This window comes from Tyto alba, unplaced genomic scaffold, assembly GCF_018691265.1.
Source record: "Tyto alba isolate M040663 unplaced genomic scaffold, T.alba_DEE_v4.0 Super-Scaffold_27, whole genome shotgun sequence".
Lineage (NCBI taxonomy): Eukaryota > Metazoa > Chordata > Aves > Strigiformes > Tytonidae > Tyto > Tyto alba.
In genome coordinates, this window is record NW_024881301.1 from 20,979,658 (window position 1) to 21,000,787 (window position 21,130).

General features: G+C 44.0%; 1 protein-coding gene across 3 annotated transcripts in view; it reads right to left on the bottom strand.

Moving 5' to 3' along the window:
* Positions 1–21,130, bottom strand: part of ZNF516 (zinc finger protein 516) — a 104,445-nt gene that overhangs the window by 14,678 nt on the left and 68,637 nt on the right. For all 3 annotated transcript variants that reach the window (XM_042797945.1, XM_042797946.1, XM_042797947.1), the window contains exon 3: positions 1,061–2,539. In XM_042797945.1, coding sequence (XP_042653879.1) covers positions 1,061–2,539 — 1,479 coding nt within the window. The remainder of the gene's footprint in view (positions 1–1,060; positions 2,540–21,130) is intronic.

A 21,130-nucleotide genomic window follows, 5' to 3' on the forward strand; every position in this document is an offset into this window, starting at 1 on the left:
ATTTCACACATGCTTTTGACAAAACAGAGAGCATTACATCAGGTGAGGAACGCATGCTCTTTCCATGTGGAGTTCAGTTCTTGAACAACTTCTACAGAGAGAAGCAGTGTATGAAAAAATGGGACAGTTTACAAATGGTGAGAGCTGGGACTGTGGCTCTCATTCTTCCCCCCTTACACTCCCACACACCCATCTCAAGAGTAATAAATCAGTGTGATTTTCAGTTTCCGCTGAGATAAACTAATTCTGGCAGATCATCAGAAGGGTATGGTTTCAAATGCAAATATGTATGTTTCGTTTTTTTTTTTTATTATTTTTTTCCCTTCTTTTTACATGGCAGTTGACTGGCAAGAGACAGAAGGAGAGACTCTGATACTTTTTTTAGTCCCTGAACTTTTAAACTGGCTATTTGCACAACTGCCTATCCTGCTTACATGAATTAGCAGGCACATATTCAGCTCTATCTCTTTTTAATTATAAACATACAAACAGATCAAAAGAATCATTTGAAAAATATGACAGCAGTCTTTGATATGGACAAGGAAGATCTCAAGACTTTTGTCAAGAAAGACAAAGGACACTGACAAGTGATTATCTATCATTGTTGTTGGAAGACTTGTTTGCAGACGAAATTGAACAAAACCTCCAAAATAACAACACAGATAATCCCCAGAGGACATTTATTTTGCCCGAAGTAAAATGATGATGATGTGTGCCAGCACCAGCATATGAGGAGGATCTTTGTGTGACAGCACATCTGTGTAACCTCAGCCTGCTTGAAGCAAGGGGACAAAGGAACAGCAATATTCCAGGTGGAACCAGATACATTTAACCTGTGACAGAAATGTCACACAGTGCACGAGGGGGGATGCTGCAGTGTTAGAGCTCAGTAAACAAACCTACTCAAGCTTATCCAGAAATGATAAAAACAATGAACTTGTAATCCCAAACATTAAAGGGAGAGAAGAAAGAAACTATGAAACAGCATGTTGTGGTTCCGAATGAAGCAGGAACAAGGAAGCTGTGTCCTCTGCTACAGAAGGGCTTGTGAAAATCTTACCTGCATGATCCAGGACAGGGCTGTTGGCACCGCAGGTTTGGTACAACGAAGCAAGGTCCTTTGGAATGTATGTTTTAAAGATATTTAAAACGTCCAAACGTTTCTCATGCCCATCTGATCCCAGATCCTGTTTGCTGGAGTGCAAAGCCGGAGAAACTCCTGCGGCGCTAGGCTGGGGCTGCAGCAGTGGACTCGCTCGCGCTACCGCTGTGCAGTTTGCCAGTGTCCTCGCCTCATTCCCAGCCTTCACGTGAGACTCCCTCTGAGGCACCGATGGCTCTTCGTGTTTAGTGTACTGCTCACTTTTACACAGAGGATGGTACTGCAGCGGTGGGCTGAATTTGGCCTTCATGGAGTCCGACACACAATGCTTACCTGGAGGGGCAAAACTAGTACTTCCTTGGGGCACCATGTACTTCTCCACTTGCTTACTGTTGGTGGGCTGTGTGCTAGGCCTGGATATGACCGCCTGGGTAGGCGTTATGCTTCTGCTATAGGCTCCCATTTGCATAAGTTTGGAATTTGCTTCATATTTACTTTTTTGTTGTGCTGCTATGCTGTATTGCTCGTGGGAATGGTTTAACTTGGGCTGCCTGTACCCATCCAGACCGGATAAGCGTGGACCACAGTGGCTGAAGGCATGACTGTCCTTTGACTGATGCGCACTCCCGGACTTCGCAGTCATCCCAACAGAAAGAGAGCTGCTTTTGGACCCTGGCAATGCACTTGGCACTTGAGTGCGCGTAAATCTGGCAATGGGCAAAGGCTGGCACTCCTTACCGCCGAGAACAGGAGGGGGGCCAGTACGCCCACTCCTTGCCAGAAAGACCAGGTTGTTTTTAATACTCTTGAATCCGTTCTGTTGAACCCAAGGGGGGAGCATCGAGTTACAGCTGATTTTGTGCAAAATTCTTTTGTGCATCCACAGGACTTCAGGGTAGTAGGTCTTGTGACTGCAGAAAGGACACGGGTAGACAATTAAAGCAGCCTGCAAGGATGTATTCAGATTTTTATTGCATGAACTATCCCTTGTTGATTTTTCACTCAAATCGAGTGGAGCTACCTCTTGAGCTTCAGTACCTTTTTCTATCAGAGGATGCTCCCTGTGCAAGTCTAGCAAATTTTCTCTAGCACGACTAGCCTGCACTTCAAGTGATGTTTTCAAGTCCATGACCGTGTTTGAAGATGTCTGGCCCACACTCGAAGCAAAGCTAGCAATGTGACTGGAGCAAGGAAGCCCTTGGCTGTGGTGAAATGCTGACATCTTTACATCTGCAGAACCTTTTAGATCTTGGTATTTCAAAAAGGGCTCCTTGATGACACTCTCCAGTGCTGACATCAGGGCAGGAATCTCTGGTTTAGAGTCCCTGGCCTCGTTTTCTCTGGCATTGCGGCTTCCCAGCTTCGGGAGTTCATCCAACTGAGATGTTACCATTGGGGTTTCCTCTTCAGAAAAGTTGCAGTGGTATGGCTTTTCATCTGAATGGGAAAAACAAAAAAAAAAAAAACACCATTGTCATTTTATGCAGAAAGAAGCATAAAAGACAGAGTAGAATTCAAGGCTAGAATAAGAGAGCAGGAGAAATAACAAACTTTGGTATTAGTATTGTAATGACATGCTACAGACTAAATGTACTGTATAAGCAAGAAAATTTTGAAATAAGACACAACAGTTCAATTTACTTTTAAAGGTGACTGCGAAGTCTGAATAAACTCTCTAATGCTGCATGTTCATGACATTTTGAAGAAAGAACAATCCAATAATATAGCCATGTTAAAATTCTGGGACTGCAAGAAAAATAAACAAATATGCGACTATTTAATGCTTTAGCAAAAGCAAAGATAATGGAGCCAGATAAGACTGACCTAGTTAAAGGTCTGTCAGTGCTTCCATTACAAGCCCCTATTTTCAAAGGGTTTATAACTCAGGAATAAAAATTGGCTCCACATGGAAACCAAACATATAAGCAGGTACAGAATACAGAACAAATTTCTCATTTAAGAGGGACTTTTGCAGTGGCCAAGTATAAAAGTTGACTTATGGACAATGTAAATTCTGAATTTTCCAGCCACTTGTTTAACAGATACATTTTCTTTAGCATACGTTTACATTTGAGTCAAACTTCAGGAAAATTTTATGACCACTCAATCCACTGAGATATAAGGAATTCAACATTTTCAGCTATTTAGATTACAGAATTCAAACCAGACTTTTGATTCTTCTCATTTTCTTCTTTACTTCTCAGCTCTCCTGAGTAAATTTATCTACCTAACACATGTCCTGGAAAGGGAACATACTGGGCAGTAATTAAAGCTGCTTGCGGTGAAAGAGAAGAGAAGGATTTGTTTTGCTGGGAGCATGGCTACCTCTGCTCGCTCTCCCGATGCTGATTTCTCAGAGCTGCTGATGAAGCTGTTGAATCCCTCCAAATCAGTTCACAAATCAATTCCACAGAGATTTTCATCACAGCAGTAATACTTACTGCACTGAATCTATTTAACATGTAACTGAATTGAATCATCTGACAAACTTTCAGTTTCAATTAACATGCAGTTAATGAGCCACTGCCAGGCAAGTGTAAGGAGACCACGTTCCATCTAGAATGTCACCAGACCAAAGCGATCACTGCATCCGTGGGAGGGGTGAGAATGGGAAAGGAGTGAACTGCTCTAGAGCCGCGTATCCTCTCACATCAACTCATAAAAACCAATGCTTCAGAAAATCAAGCACTGCTTGTTAGCGCAGAGCCATGGGCCTTATTCTGCACAGCGCAATGGAAGAAACATGTATTCAGCTGGAGTTCCACTGCAAATAAAGTCTACTTAGCCTTGCCTTCAACTCAAGCAAAAATTTCTTAGGCTTTTATTTAATTCAAGGTAATTATGTTAAAAATAACCCCGAGATTTGCAGCCTTGCAGGGCTGAGTGCTCACTTTGCTAAGATCATTTTCCTTTGAAACACTCTAAGGGGATAAATTCAGGGGGGAAAAAAAAACCCACAACCCAGAAACTTGTTTTTCCTGTGTTGCAGAGGGCAAGGTTTTGGGAAAGCACAGGCCCAGCACTACTAGCCAAATTTACAGTTTGAAACAAAGACACTGCATGCAGCGGTGAAATCCGACACTGCACATCTGTGTTATTTTCAAAGCACATCTGTCAAAGCCCCAAATATTTGTGCTCTTAAATAAGATTTTAAGGCTTCTCTTTATGATCACAAGGAGTGACTCCTTTGATCACTGCAGTAAATAATAAAGCAAAGCAAAAACAAATCACTCGGTTGCAGCAGTGCTCGGTAGAGGCTGTACGGCGTGCGCAGAGCGGGCAGAGGGGCGGGGGGGGCACCGCCAGTCCCGCTCTGGGGCCTGCGGAGCCGGGAGGCTCCAGCCGCCCCCGGCCCACCTGCACTGCCGTGATGAAGGGGCAGGTCAGCAGTCGCCCGCGACTCCCAGGTCGCTCCGAGTACCTCGGGCACTCCTTGATGCTTTCTGACTCGGTCAAAATCTCCGCACTGCGCTGTTTCAGCGAAGAGGACGGCGTCGAAGACTCTGAGGGGGTAGGTCTGGGCTTGGTCTTCAGGTCTGGGGTGTTCAGGTTAGGGGAGGAGGAAGAAGCAGGCAGACCACAGTGCCGTGTGCCCCGGTACCCATGGGTGTAAAGCCTGGGACTGCAAACCTCGAGGCATCTACAGTCCCTTTAGCCCTACTGCTTTAGTGCAGTCACCAGAGAAAAAGGGATTTTCCAGGTGGAAAAGGCAGCAGAGTAGGAAAACAGTGAAGGCATTTGCGAGGCATATCTAGGCCTGTACTTGCCCCAATGCTGAAGGCATACACTGTCAGTACAATATGTGAAAATTTGTAAGGTTATTACAAAACATAGCTTCTAACATCTCTTCGTAGCGTTTTGCTAGATTCAGTTCCTCTGATGTCTCACACAAACAGTACTGAACATACTAGGAATAATTTTAAAACCTTAGATCAGGAGTCTGAAGAGCAATAATTGTGTTAATTACTCAAGCTGCACTTCTAGCAAAAAAAAAAAAAACAAAAAAAAAACCACCAAAAACCCAAATGAAACAAAACCATATCCCTACCCCCCTTCCCCAAGATTTGGATGGACATACTTTTCACCTGCAGGCCAACTCAAACTTCTTCACTAGCACAAAGCACAGCCAAAGCTTTTCCCTAGCCCCATCCTGCTCTCCACCAGGGCCTCAACACTACAGATATCAACACCCAGGCTGACATGCTGCCACGTGCCATCCTCCTCGTCACGGGTGGTAGTCCAGCCTGGGCTGCAAGCAGGTAGCAAAATACAAGGGGGAAAAGGGGATGCAGGCATGAGCAAGAGGAGAGAGTATGCATCCTAATAATACAGGCAGAGCCATTTTAGAAAAATAAGATTAAATTTATTTCTGCCTGCTCCCAGCCGATTGCCCCAGCTGAAAAGGGGTACTAACAATCTTTTTAAATCACTGATATAAAATATTGCTCTAACCAGCACAGTGCAGGCATTACTGTCACCAGAAACTTTCAAGATTTTATTATGGCCAGGTCAAAGCAAAAAGCCATGAATGAGATGCCTTTTGCATGATCTCCAGGGACTATAACTCACATTCCTCATTGAAAGAGTTCTTGGCTAAGCCTGCTGTCACTTTTTATCCTACAGTCCCTGTCATCTCCTCACGTCTGTCTTAATTCCTTTGTTTCTTACACAAAACAGCCATTTACCTGTTCTACTTAGGAGTGAGAAAGGTCCTTTTACCACATTCCTTAAGTGTTACAGTTTTTCTGTGTCACAGATACCTGACCAACAGCTGAAGCAGAGGAATTTTACAAGGTGCCCAGCTAGGAGGTGGCTGGTGATGCCATCTCGTGCCTTCAGTTTGGCCATAGCCTCAATTATCGATGGCACTGCAGGCCAAGGGAGATCAAAGCAGCACAGCACGTACCACTTAACTATATGGGAAGCCATGGTCTAGAAACACAGGAATATTCAGGGATTTGATCCATTCTTCATAAACATACCTAATTGCCATCACTTAGTTACGTATCTTACGCAGGCTGATAAAAGTGACCCCTTCTCCCCACACACACATAATCCCTATTCTCTCTTTCTCCCCCTCACATGCATAATCTCCACTTGTTTCGTCCCCAGTTCTGTTTCTCCACAGAACCAAATTTCAGAACGGGCTGCACAGCTGTTTTAATTCATGAGGCTTCCTATAAAGTAAACCAGGCTGCAAGCCTGAGGACAATGAAACCATGATTTCTATTCAGAAGAGCAGAACCGGCTAGAAATTGGCCCCTTTTCTGGCTAGCATTACAGCACCAGGAGTGGAAGGGAAAAGAGCAGATGTGATATGTTTGATTTTCAGTAAACATTTGAAAGTGATTTGCACTTTGAGATGAATGCTGTGGCTCAGTTTGAAAACTGGCTGCAAATAAATCATGATAAAAGCAAAGGATAACATTGGAAGAAGGTACAATATTGCAAAGACCTGTATTAGGTCCTATTTCACTTGGCATTTTCTTTAAAGATCCAGAAGAGGCTCTAGACAGCATGCTAACTTAAATTGCCAGGAAATACTGCATTTGGAGGAGCTGCAAAAATAACGGGGACAAGGAAACAACGCACAGGGACTTAGAGAGAATAGAAATGCAGTCTGAAAATAATCAAATGAGATTCAATCTGGGAAAAAAGCAGGCTAAGACAAGTGAAGGGAAATGGTCCAAAAAACCCATGCAGTGGGAGGGCAAAATCCGGGAAGCAGCAATGTTGAAAATAACAGTTGTTACAATAGATGGCAAGTTAAATATGAGTGTACTAGGTAAGGTTCTTCAGCTTGCCTTTCACAAACAAAAGTACTCATTATAAAAATAAAACTACCCCTCTGAACATAACACATGATCGCTATGTTGGTTGCGTTATTTTTTACATATATATATATATATATACACAAAACAAAAAATATATATATACCATAGTGATGGGCACTAAGTAAAAGCCCACAGTAAGCACAATACAGTGGAACATGGCAGGAGAAAAAAAGGCAAAAATATGTTTGCAGCAGAAAATCAATGTCTTTTATCCTGTGAAAGGAAGGACCAACAAAAATACTCCATGCCCCCAGAATACCTGTGCACATCTACAAATACAGACAACTCAGAAGGAGTTCAGAGAACTGCAACAGGAAAGTAACCAACCAGAAAATAAAGATGAAAAGTGTCCTTCACATGGCTGAGGGAGGATAGGAGGGTGACAGGCCGCCTGCAGCCTCCCCAGGAGCTCCAAGCTCCAAAAGAGAGAATTATGTCATCCTGAGCACTGGAGTCTATCACAACAGACATAAATGCATGCAGGAGAACTCACAATGAAAAGAAAAAAACCCAAACAATTACATGTATTTGTAGCTTGCAGAGCAAATGTCAAGGGAATAGGCAAAACACCACTTGGACTGTAAAACCTGTATGGACAAAACACACATTATCAATGCATGATAAAAATCCACCCTCTTCACGGTGAGGCAGAACGCATGGCTTCCTTCTTCCTGTCACTCTATCCGCAAAGAAAACTAAAATCACTTGTACGCTAATATCAACACACTACAACTGCATTGTAGACGTATACCAAAACCAGCCTTCATTTCATACTAATTCCCTATGTGGACAGGTAAGTGAAGGACTCCTGGACCATTCCACCATGAGCCTGTGACCCTCCTTAGCAGCAGGTTTATCAACTGAGCATAGGTTGGGCTGCTCAGAGATCCAGTATCTGTTTTGCAGAGAATTTGTCTTACACCAGCCATATCCCCTGTTCCAACTGTCTGCGTGTCTAGTTTTTATACTCCACATGCTATCCACCATCTCCCCTGCTTTCTTCTCCAGCCGTGCCACTTGGCAGATCCCCAGTGTGGTGGCAAAGTGGGCATGAGGTGAGAGACAACTCCTACAAACCCTCTTAGGTTTTCTTACAGCACAAGGCCACCTGCCACAATGAGAACTGGAAAGAAAAAGTTGTGCTGTTCTGCACAACTGTTCTGAGATCTGCTGTTCTGAGATCCAGCTTCTCACCTGCAAAGCTCATCTGGCTTTACACGTTGTTAGAAGTTTTCAGACATGGCTACACCAGCTCCCCAATAATTCAGAAAAAGAGATGACCAAGGATTAGGCTGGAGTACTCAGTACTGCAGGATGGGGCAGGCTAGCAGGTAAGAAGGTGATACTGAAGGGTAGAAAACATACGATCAGCTAATATCCCTGCTCCCTCTTGGACTGATTTTAGAATTGACAGTGAATGGTTTTGGCCAAAGTTTGAGGTTTTTAACGGAAGAAACCCAACACAGCTCTGGAGATTGAGATGCTGGCTGATACAGATGGCTTACCAGTCAGCCAGCTCACCCTGCCCCACACGTTTCACTTCAGCTATGCGAGGGGGAAAGGGGAGTAAGGCCATCCTGTACCACGGCTCTGGAGCACATGGTAAAAAAAAACTCAGGTGCCTCCAGAAGTTCTCCCTTCTGGGGGTCATGAGGGGGGTGCTTCTGGTTTATATCACACTGCTTCTCCTTATTACTTTTCAGCATTTTTTTTTCCCCTATTTTTGTTGTGGCTAGATGTTGGGGAGTTACCTTTTCACTTCCATGCAATCAGCTATACATTGCTAACACCACTATACTTCCACCCTTAGCAAATAAACCCAGATCACGAGTTTACCAATCAGCTCTTTGGTGTAGTTTGCATTCATGGTCTCTGCTCTCCTTTTCTACATCTGAAACATACAGTTCCTAAAATGACTTCTTATTGACTTTTTAATCTCATGGCTGACAATTTCAGGCCAAGTATGCAAGATGGCAACTGTCAGCTTTCAACCAAGTATTTCTTGGGAAAGGATGCTGACTACAAAAAAAAGCAAGCATGATCTCACAAGTAGAGAGAACTGCAGTTTTGTATTCCTGTTTTTTGGGAGTGGGCCCAGGGAAGGGAAATTATTATCTGACCAAAGCAATTTTAATTCTTTTCGGCACCTTAGAGTAATGAAATTTAGCTTTTTTTCCTTCCACTCTTTTCTTCCCAAACAGTACTACCACTGTTGCCATGATGATTAAATGACTAATGCTCGGAGCCCTAAATTCAACTTTCTTTATGACCATGTTATTTTTCAGCTGTTTTTCTTGCACATTTGTTTTCAGGCTTCCCTCTATTCCTGTGACAACAACATACAGATTTATCCCAAAGTCCCATTTGCTTCATTTCACTAACTTTACCCTCCACAATCTCTAACTTTACCTGCAAGCTACTTTTTACCCTTGCTGTTGAATGCTTAAAACATTGTACCACCATGACCCGAGCGTGCAAACAGCTGAAGAGCCTGGTTATATTGTTCGTCTCCTTCCCTCTGCAGAACTGGGGGTCACTGCAGGGGATGAAAGCGGGACAGGCCAGCCGAGCCCACCACTCCGAAAGGTCCGGTCTCCATTTAACTAATCTCTCTGGCATTGTCTGGGAGGACACCTGCTGCTTGTGAAAACAAAACCCACTGAGCTCTTACAATCCAGGCAGCAAAAAACATGAATAGGCAACCATCAAGCTAATTCAATAAAGTCTGTTCAGTTCTGGACTGCACATGTTGAGGTTTTTGAATTATTTTAGATTATTATTGTTATTATCATCAGAAATACTGATTGCATTAGTTTTGCATTTTGGAAAGGATCTGAAAGGTCACCAAAGTGACAAGGGAAAAAAAAAAAAAAACACAAAAATTTTAGTTGATTAAATTTGAAACTTAACCTTTTAAGATGAGTGAAATCTGAGTCTGAGAACAGTTATGGTATAGCACACAAAAGACCCCTTTCTACAAGGTATTCACTAGCTCAGTAAAATTACAAATTCCTTTGCACAGCAGAAATGCTTTGGAGTTATGTCACACTTCAAGGATCACTTTTAAAAAAAACAACAAAAAAAAAAAAAAAACAGAAAAGGGAGGCCTGAAACCATCCCCCATCCACACAGCCACAAATGCAAACGCCAGCAAGGTTATTGGAATTTCAAGCACAGAGAACAGGCACCAACACAGGAACTGAGGAACAAGGTGGGAAAGGGTATCAGGTCCAAAATCTGTCAGGCTGAAGTGCACATTGTTAGGTACTGGAGAGGCATGAGGAAAAACAAGCCTGAAAGTTCACAGTGAACTTTTTCTCTACAGCTACTTGCATACCATTGTTCCTTGAAGAATATTTGGCTTTGCTGTTATCTAGGGTACCGATGCTACAAGCCTCCCAAAGGCCAACTGGCTGCAAGAGCAGCTCCACGTGCAAATTACTTCACTCTCCCCTCGCGTAGTATCTTTTCATCACCCTTAGCTCTGCGCAGGTGCACATCAAGTGCAAAAAGCTTTGTGCTGAAGCCCAAATGCAAGCTCTCTTCTAGCACTGGGTGCTTTGAGACCTGTCTCCCAGGTATCAGCCCTTCCAGAGTCAACACAGACTTTATTTGAAGGTGAGGGGAGGAAAGCATCCACAGCAGAGCACGTAATGAAGTGAAAGTGCACGTGTGGGTAAAATGGCTGCTGCTGGCAGCGTGCCACAGACACGACATTTCTAGTGTTCATCACATCTCTCTGCACCTCCTCGGCAGGATTTTTTTTTGTAAGTCATTATATACATAGTGCACAGGAATTCTAGGCAGCACCAGAGCTAGTGATTACTTACCAATCCTTTCACCTCTGTATTTCTCACAGAGGTCCATCGGGGTAATCTCTGCCCAGCAACAGGGTAAAAGCCCCACAAAATAACATGTACTTATCCACAGGCAAAGCTGTAGCTCCTGTTACCAGAGTATTTCCAAGTGCCTTTTTCACCCTTCACCCACACTACCTTGACCCAAGGGTAGTTAAGACTTCAGTGGGGCTTCTGTTGGTTGAGAAGAAAGCTTGTCCTTTCAATAAAGGGCTGAGGGGAGGTGACACCAGTCTGTCCAGCCTCGCACAGCAAGGCTGCAACTAACATATCCGATCCCTGTGCTGTTGCTTCATCCTGCTTGCATCCCCAGCATGGCCCCTGTTGGGACTGAGGACCAGACTTCCCAGTGATGCCCCACAGCCCCTCGTTGCCCTGTGAGCTTCAAGAGCATCCCAATGCCTTCCCATCTCACACACGGCTGCTGCAACTACACCTGGGCAAAGCACGGTGCTGAGAAACCTAAGTGACTTGTCCACATTATGCATGGCTTTTGCAAATCTGTCCCCAGCTCACAAAACTTCAAACCTGCATTTCTTCCTTTCGGAAATGTAACACCAAAGTGCCTAAGTGGATGCAGAAGAAAGGGTCCCTCAGTCCCACTCACGGGTGGAACCGGAGCAAACACACTACATTGGTTTAAAACATACAGGCACCTTTGCAGTTCCGCATCACTGTCTGGATCCTGGAAAGTGTTAAGGGAACAGTAAGAAGGTACCTATACATTACAGGTAAAATAGAGGGAGAGACAAATACGTACATCGGACCAATACAAAAACACTTTCAGGGACTGCTTGCCAAAATGAAAACACTACAATTTGGCATTGCCTTAAATGTTGCTGCTCATAATATACTTAAAGAAAATTATGGGATATAAAACCCCTGGAATGCTCTGCAAAATTAGGAAGTGATTAGGCCAGATGATACCAATTTGACTAACACAGCTTTGTCGTAATTCCACAGTTAATAGCAATACAGTATGAACTAGTCCAAAAACCTAAGCAGAGTACTTCCAGTACACTCTGTAGCTGCTAGGCATTTCTCCGTGTGTGGCCCTGCCTGTGAAGTTTGGTGCAGGTAGGAGGAGGAAAAAGAAAGGGCGTGAAGACCATTAACACAGCAGGATACACAATTAAATTTGAGAGGATTGGATTTGGGCAGGGGCTGTTGTGGGGTTTTTTTTGGTTCTGTGTTTTTAGTTTAAGGCACAGAAAGAGACATGCAATTGGTTTTGATGCATCAAAGCTACTTGCAGAGGAGATGGAAAATGATGACTCAGATTTTTTTTTTTTTTTTTTTAAACAAGTGGCAGCCTGCCTATACAGCCACTCCAAACACAGACCCAAACAGTTGTAAATCTTCCTAGAGATTCTTCCCTTCCATTCCAAGAGTCAGACTTGCCACAGTGTCTGCTCCAGAGCGTCTTCGTGACCACCACCTGTTCTTCTTCCTTCAAGTGCATGAAGGAGAAAGGTTTTCCAGGCCAGGACTGTGGACTGGCAGCCACCCCATGCAGCTTAACATTCCTCATCAAATATTTCATTTCTCCTATTGTTTATTAAGCATAGGTAGCCTATGCCATACATCATAAAGACCTTTCCTAGAGCTGCTCAGATGAAAAACAGAGGGTACAGCTGTGCTGTAGGCTAGCAGTCTGCAGAAATACCTAAGCTGCAGCTAGCAAGTCCAGCGTGGTAACAGAGGTAGCACAGTTACGGAAATAAGGAGCTCTGCATGACCTAATTTACCTTGCTTCTCCTGCCAAAGGCCAGACTATCATGGCTTGGTGGTTCTGTTCAGAGACTTATAGCAATCAAGGATCTCTACTGTGCACGTCAGTCATGTCAAATATAGTGGCACATCAAGGAAAGGTGAACTTAGATTATAAGTATTACAAGTATTTAAAGATTCAGTAGTTATATAGGAAATCTGCTTTCTTGAGTTAGTAATTTTTTTCACACTTTCAGAGGAAAGAGGACTTTGGAAAGAGAATGGAAACAAACAGGGCTGGAATAGAAGCAAGTCAGATCAAATCCAAGACATAGTCTGGACAGGCTGAACTACCATCACTGGAAACTGGGTGCCTTTGGTGAGGGACAACCATTGCTGGATCATAACTACCACTGCTACGTGGTGCTGCAAGACGGGGCAGGACGATGAGGGCGTGAGCCGAGCAGCGTGTGGGATGTGCGGTTTCCTCAAGGTAAAGGAAGGCTTTAAGCCACTGACAGATCAAAAGCTGATCTGAACCGCTCTCCTCTGGATGGACCAAAGGGAACCAGAGCTCCTGGGGAGGATGTGGCTGCGGGCACGAGGGCAGCCCCTGGCCACGGCCACCGACTCGGTACCGGCGGCAGCGGAACTGCACCAAACGTGCTGTGCAGGTGCCACACAACCTGCGCCCTGAACCAACGGCCTCGAGAGAAGAGGCTCAAGGTCCTGCCCGCCAGACCCAGCTCCCCTCCACCCAGCCTGCAGCCTGCCATCAGCGTGTTTGCTCCTACTGCCCGCACAGGGCAGGGGTATTTGCCCGTTGGCTAATTGCTAGGTAAGTAGCCTTTCCTTTCCCCTTCCCTTTCTTTCCAGCATCCTCCCTCGCTCCTTTGTGTAGGAACAGAGGAAGCAGTAACAATAACTACGGGAGGCACTTCCAGCAAAGTAAATGGCCTTTCAGACCTGGCTTGAAACAACTCTGTGACAGCCTTACGCAGATCACTAAAGACATCAGCCATTTACTGGCAACTTCCATAATCCCCTTGAAGAGCTAATAGACAAAGCAGGCTGGAACCTACTGCCACCAGCACGGCAGCAGAAAGGGCAGCTGCCTGCAGGCGAAATGTGCTCTAAAAGGGATTTGGAGTTTTAGCATTTTTCCTGACACTTTTTCTTTGATAACAAGAGGCAAATCTAAGAGCTCACGAGAGCACCAAAGTTCTGGGCCCCGCTTAAATTCTTACTCTTTAAAGCCTTACTAATCTAGAAAACGAGTAAGGGGAAAAAAAAATAACTTTTAAGACGTAATTTGAAAGATAAATTCCAGCATCTATTCATCTCTGGTGTACAGGCTTCCCATTTCAAAAAAGAGGAAGCCTTCTGTTTGGGAAGGAAGTCAGATGAGAATCACCCCATGGTGCACGATGTAGCTCAGAAAGGTCAGGAGACAAGGGGATGTCTCAGTGATGTACTGAAAAGAGAAGAACCAGCTGTAAATATGTTTTAATGAACCTTTCAACTAGCAGAAACATTGCTATACTAAAGGAAGATGGGGCGGAAGAAATCAAGCCCATTTGAAAAATGGCAATAGCTACACATCACTTCCAAAATAAGTTTCATAGACAATGAATTAGAAATTGTGCACCTGTGAGTCATAACTATTTATATCATACACATTTTAATATAGAAAGATCTGTGTTAAAATGCTAAACCATTATTAAATACTGAGACTAACTATTAAATGTAGTGCATAGGAAGCTTCCCAACTTTTCCAACTAGCACCAAGGCTTAAGCTTTAAATGCAGTAGAAGAAATGCTGAAAAACACTGCCACAGGCTGGCTTAATTTGGAATTTCTCCTTTTCCAAAGGATTTTAAAAAGGAAAAAAAAAAAAAAAGAAAAATACCAAACCATCAAAAACAAATACACCCATCCAGAAGGGCTGGAAAGTGTGCTTCAGACTTTTTTCCTTTCCCCAGATTTCATCCTGTTACATACCTTACAAGCAAGTAGAAGAGTACATTTAAGAACAACTTGCAAACTTGGTTTGATAGAAAAGAGCTTCTACACATGTGCCCACAGCAGCCCGCAAACACCGTTTTGTGCAAGAGGCTCAGTTAACCTCACAGATGTCTCTTGCCTCTGTATTGAGAGCAAGCCCCTAGAAAGCAGCATGAAAAATCCCTGTGCCTGCCACAGGATTAGCAGCAAAGGAAGGTTTTAAAATGTTGATGATCAGCTACCTATGTGAGGTGTCCTTAAACAGAAAGAAGCCTGCCACTTCAGTGCAAAGCTTTTCTCCTCAGACATGCAAACCTGGTGGGATGGAGGAACACCCCGCTGGGAACAAGGAACAAGCTGCACCAGTTCTTGGGCGAGGACTGTGGCCTTGTGTATTTTTGCAAGAAGCAGTACTGACACCTCTCCTCCTGAGGAGCTTAAGTGTTAATTATTCCCCAGTGTTCAGGTCTTACAAAGACCTGATTTTTTTGGAAACTCAGGAAGGCCATCTGCTTTCCCAGCAGCACAGACTGGTCTGGTCAGAGCAACTCCAGCAGGATTAAACAATGCACTGGGGAGGAATGAGGGGAACTGAGGTAACCAAACCACCTCCCCACCCCACTGCCCAAGCCCTGTATCAGTTGCAGGGTCTGTTGCTACACACATAAAACTCCACAGGAGGGGAAAAAAAAAAAAAAAAAAAAAAAAGGGATTAAGTTACCAATAACAACAGAGATCCTCAGGTCACCTACATTGCTTGCCATTTATCCACATCCTCCTGATACAAAAGGTAGGACACCCCCCATCCCAACCACAACTAACTCCTTAAAACTGCTTCCAGATAGAAGTAAAACTTGCTTTAAAAAGAATGAGTTTAAGAAATTAATCTGTTAATTCAGACTCTTAAATAGCAGAACATCATACAGAAAAACAGATGTCTGCCCGGATATTTCCAAAAAGAGACAAACAATTGCACGGCATGTGCGTATGTATGTGTTCCCAGTAGCATCACACAAAGACGTACTTACTACCCCAGCTACTCTGGCAAAGATACAGATTACGCCAATGTCAGGAAAGTAAAGCGTTTTGAAAATCCTCCTCAAAGTCAGAGTGATTTAAAATCTACTCGCTAAAACAACGCATTTAATCCATGACTTAATCCACCCACGCACCTGACTACACGCAGGGTCCAGGTGATAACTAGTCTTTATGGCACAGACATTGCATGAAGCCGATTTCAGGAAACTGTGTTTCTTTTGATTAAAGAACTGAAACTATGTGACACAAAGCAGTTATGACGAGAAAGTTTACATAGCTAACAGACACCTATCCCCACGATTTAAGTAATACACTCTCACCACTACGAAGGTGTATTTCACCTCGGCACCTTCATCTGCATACAGGTAATGCTCTCAGTTAAAGTCCCACCCTATGAATTTATCATCATGTCCCACCCTATGAATTTATCAACGTGTGCAGCACATTTGACCTTTCGACTGCCACGAATCGTAGCTCCTGTGTCGGACCACAGTGAAATCAGATTTTTCACAGTGCGCTGGCTACAAGCAAACTCCGGTATTTTCCCTGTCGTTACAGGCGCTGTTATTTTCCCCGCACGCCGGTGTCAGTCCCTGGCTCAGCAGCGAGCAGGCACCGGGCAGGGGCGGACTGCAGCGCTGGCGAGGAGGCCGGCGGGGGCAGGAGGAGGAGGAGGGGGGAGGAAGAGGTGGGAGGAGGGGGAGGAGGAGGAGGAGGAGGAGGAGGAGGAGGAGGAGGAGGAGGAGGAGGAGGAGGAGGAAGGGGAGGGGGCAGGACTCTGGGCGCCGGCCGCTCCGCCCGCCGCCGCCGCCAGGTGGCGCCACCGCCCAGCGGATGAGCGCCCGCCGCCGCCGCGGCCTGCGGGCGGTTTCCAAACCCACCCTCCCCGCCGCCACCCCTGCGCGGCGCTGGGCTGGTCCGGCTGCTGCCTGGGCCTCCTGCTCCAAAACCTTACCCACGGCGCGAAAACAGCGCCTCACCCCCCCAGCCCCCAACAAACAAAACAAACAAAAACCCACCAAAGTAAAACGAAGAACGAAAAATCCCCCACCAAACCCGCCGCCCCGCTCAGGACCACCAGCCCGAAGCATGGCTAACTTAGCACAGGCCGAACCCCCCCCTCCAGGCGCAAGCACCCCTCTGCTCGCCATCAGTACCCGAGGCCTCAGCTGGGTCCACTGCGCCAGGGAATGCTGCCAGGTTGGGGGAAAAAAAAGATAGTAAAACAATAATAGTAATAATAATAAAGGTACTAAAAAAAAACCAAACAAACAAGCAAAAAAAAAAAAACAAAACAAAAAACCCCACAAAAATCAAAACAAAACTAAGAGCCACCAAACCAACCGACCGACCATGAAAAAGCGCTTACCCGGCAGAAGCGTCCCCAGGCGACAGCAGTGCCACGCGGGACACGGCCCCCAGGAGCCGCAATCCTCAGCGGGATCCCTCCCTGCTCCACCACCCGCTCGGGGCAGCCCCCAGCCCTGCACAGAACGAGGGCTGATTACATGGACCGAGCCGGTTGAGCCCCTGGCACACACGTGAGCAATGACCAACAGTTTCGAAGGACAGAGACAGAACAACCTTGCAACAATGAAAGAGAACTGGCCACGGGACCGGGAAGGGGGCAGCCAGCATCCCGCAGATCCACCCGTTACACCTTTGACCAGCTGTGAATTTGGGAAACCTGGTCCCCACTCCAGGGGAAGGCTGTGCGCTGAGCTCCCCTGCCATCCATAACCAAAGCCATACATGCCGTTACGCCTCTGTGTGACAGGGACACGAGTCATTCTGTGCCCACGTGCGGGGCGCTTGCCCCTGCTGCGGGGTGGAGGGGGGCTCCATCCTCTCGAACAATAACGCTTCCCGCAGCACTGAGGTGTGCCAACGTGTTTAATGACGATGAGCAATTCACCCTAGGTTGAAGTGTTCGTGACCACCAAGAAAATGAAGAGAATAAAAACCTTCTCACAGCTGAAGCTGTGACTGGTCCAGTGATTTGGGGTGCAATTACAGAAACACCAAGAACAGAAAGTACAGTATTTTGATGGGGTTTCTGACATAATGTTCTGTATTATACCTTTTTTCTTTTTTTTTTTTTTTTTTCTAAAACCAAAACTCCCTTGAAATAAATAGGCCCCAATAGGCCACTTCAGGTTCTTTCACAGGAAGCACCATGTTACAGATGGTAGAAAAGCATCCATTTTAGGGGAAATAAAACCTTCAACACAGAGGTTTTGACTTTTGTTCACTGCTCCTGCTATGTAGAAAGATCTCTGGCAAAACAGACCAAAGTCTGGGCAGTCAACAGTAAGATGAGGTAATGCCAATTTCTACCTTTCTTTTCAGAGTCCTTCTCGATGCATGGTGATCTGTCAGCCCACATGCATCTCTCTGCAGGAAAGGATTTCTTGAACTTCCCTACTGCAGCCACTGAAGAAAATACAGAAATGTAGGAGAAGAAAATACAAAGACCTCTCAAATAAAAAAAATCTTTGTTTGCCAAGTGCCAACTGAGGGAACTTCCTTGCAGATTAAGAAAGTGCTGTAGGAGCAGGAGAAGCTTCATTTACATACAACTAACAGGAAAGTAAACCAAGTAGCAGTAACATGCACAAGAAAACAGGTATCTGTGAGGATGATATCCAACATATGTAACCAGGTCAGTTTTAAACTACTCCGGACTGCTGGTTTATGATCAGAGGAGGACATACTAAGACGGTGCAGCAACATGTTATTAATTTAAAGTACCTGGAGACGGCATGTGAATAAAAACCTTCAGATTTTGCCAAATGTAGTGACGAAAACAAAAAAGTAAGTTTTTACATTCTGAATTCAACTTCAAGGCTAAGATGAAGGCCAGGAATAGGATAAATGAGGCCAACTCTTTACTGTCAGAAAAAAAATAATGGATTTAAGGGGAGGAGTCTCTGATACAATGGCCTAGGTTTGTTAAAGCAGTAAAGGATTTTGGGTACTCCTATTTTTTAGCATTAAAACATACTTCATATGCTTTCATTCACAGGGCATAGCTTCCAGAAGACAAGTATATTTCATCATATTCTACAAAATGGGGAAACATTACCTGTCACTAGGCACCCAAGTGCACTTGGTACTCTGATTGGCATCTATTTTCCAATTCAGCCTGTCAAGGAATGAGAGCAAACCACTGACTCTTCCCTGATGCTGCACTTTTCCATTTCATTATTCTGGAATGGAGAGCAGCAGTACTGAAAGTCAGAACATGAAGTTTAAGGATGTTTTATGTAAGTTTAACAAAAAGCGGCACTTCCAAAGTAAATTCTCAAAAAAATGCCTGGTTTAAAGATTCAGGTTTAATTCACATAATAATTCTTTCATTATTTCAGAATCAAAGTTCCCTTGCAAAACATCAGCATAAGTGAGCACAGAGCTTACCAGGGACTTTCCAAGGCTCTGTCTTAACTTTGTATATTTGTTGATGAAATACTGGCTTTCCCAAGCTCACTGTTGACAATCTCCCTCCCTCCCCTCCTTTTTTTTTTTTTTAAAAAATGAGCCTTTAAAGTTTTCTTTTGTCTATAATTAAGAAATTCTACTCTGTGAGGTACCTCTTTTCATCTTGTTTGGGGTTTGCAAGCAGGCTTCCCATGAGAAGAGAATCCTTAGCATGGTCTCTAGATTGCAGTAGTCTGTGTTTAAGGTCACAGGTGTGAAAGCCACCCTCCATGGCAGCATGCAGAATTCAGCAAGTGCCTTCCGCCAGCTACAAAGCTGAGTCAACCTTTCAGTCGCCACTGAGTTCCCAAAAGAGGACTTTACCTTAATGCTTTTCTCCTTTGCCCTTCCTGCCTGAATCCTCCCATCTACCTTTCTGTATTATCCAGCCTGTGGAAAAGCTCATTAAATCTAGTTTTGCCTTAGTCAAAACCATGAAGATGTCTTCTGGAGCCCTTTCCCTCACACCCTTCCATTATCTCAAGAATACATTCTTCTTGCTACTCAGCAGTACTCTTTCCCTGCCCTTTTGTCTTGCTCCATTCTCTGCTTCACAAGGAAAAAAAAAAAAAAGTTATCTCAGAGGGTGGATGGTTTTGTAGTTGCAGGCATCCAAAGACATTACAGTTTTCAGTTTTACCACATACTTCAGTGCCATAAACAACCATGAGAAAGTTGTTCAACCCCTCTGAGATTGAAGTTGTCTATCCTCTGGAAGAGGAGCACTGTTACTGAGAAGTGAGAGCATCTCTTACCTCCAACTAACTGAGATCATTAGTCCTCTACCTGACTCAAGTCCCCATGTAAAAGTCTCTGCCAAGAAACCTTGTGGATCCTTGACTACCTGCCCTGGCCAGGTCAGGGAACTTAATCAGCTGGTGCACCATCAGTTTTTGAAGACGTAACACATTGAGAACAGCCATGCTGATCATAACTCCTTGTCACATCCAGCCTTCCACTACAACTGCATATTTAGATCAGAGTTTGTTGCCTGGTTATTCCTTCTTTCCACTCAAGTTAACTAATTGCAGTGAAGCTCTAAGTGATTATGTAAGGAAAAAAAAGGTCCCAGTCATTATGAAAAAAAAAAAAAATAAGATAAATTTAAAATAAACAAACAGCACTTTACATTCTCTTTGCCTTTCTCCTTCCTCCAACATCTATGAACCCCACTCTTCAGTTTTTCTCAACTTACTTTATACTTTCAGTGTATTCTATTTCTGCTTACAGAAAGTCAAAAAACTTACTTTGAGAAGTAACTCTTGCCCCAAAAAATTCATGCTCCCTCAACCTAAACATAAAATTCAGACTTCACTTAAACTACTAGGAATTTCACACAGCTGAGTATTACTGGCACTTGCATTGTACTAGATATCTTCTTGCTGCTTAGTGTTGGACTTCAAAGTGAAGTAGAGTTTACCCTGGAAATCTTATCAACAGAAACATCCTAAAATATTTAAGACCATGGAGTACTTTTAATATTGTTGTAAAATACAATCCTTGTTTTCAAACAAATCAAAAGTGCAAGTACTATAGCAGCTGTTCTAAAAAAACATTCTGTTTACCTAAAAAATGCATTGTTACTGCAGTGCTGTACTCCTCTATTTACAATGAGAAGCGCCTTTAAAATGGAGCTGAATTCTTTATGCATGCCCTATTCTGGTTCAAAACTGATCCACTACTGTCAGTAGCAAATTTAAGCTGTAGTGTTAAGAACATAAACCTAAATTTTTAATAGAAATTGTTTCTATGTAACCTAATTATCCAGGTTACTATCTGAGTCATCTTGTTACTAGGCTGAAAAAAAAAACCACAAAAAACAAAGCACTACTTTGTCTAACAACATTACTGAATCACAAGAAATGAATTATTTTCTGTGGAAGGCAGTGATTTACACATTACAATATCACACTGATACAAACAGTACTTTCAAAATATGCGTATTTGGATCTTAGACTCGCTTTAGGTAGCTTTCATGAAATTTTTCTAGCCTTCATTTTTAAATTAAGTATGAGAAATTTAATCTATCAGCATTAACTCAGTTAAAGTTGCTTCCAAATTCTAGGCTGATAGGCTCTGTAATCCAGGTTGAAAGGCACCAGAAGGGG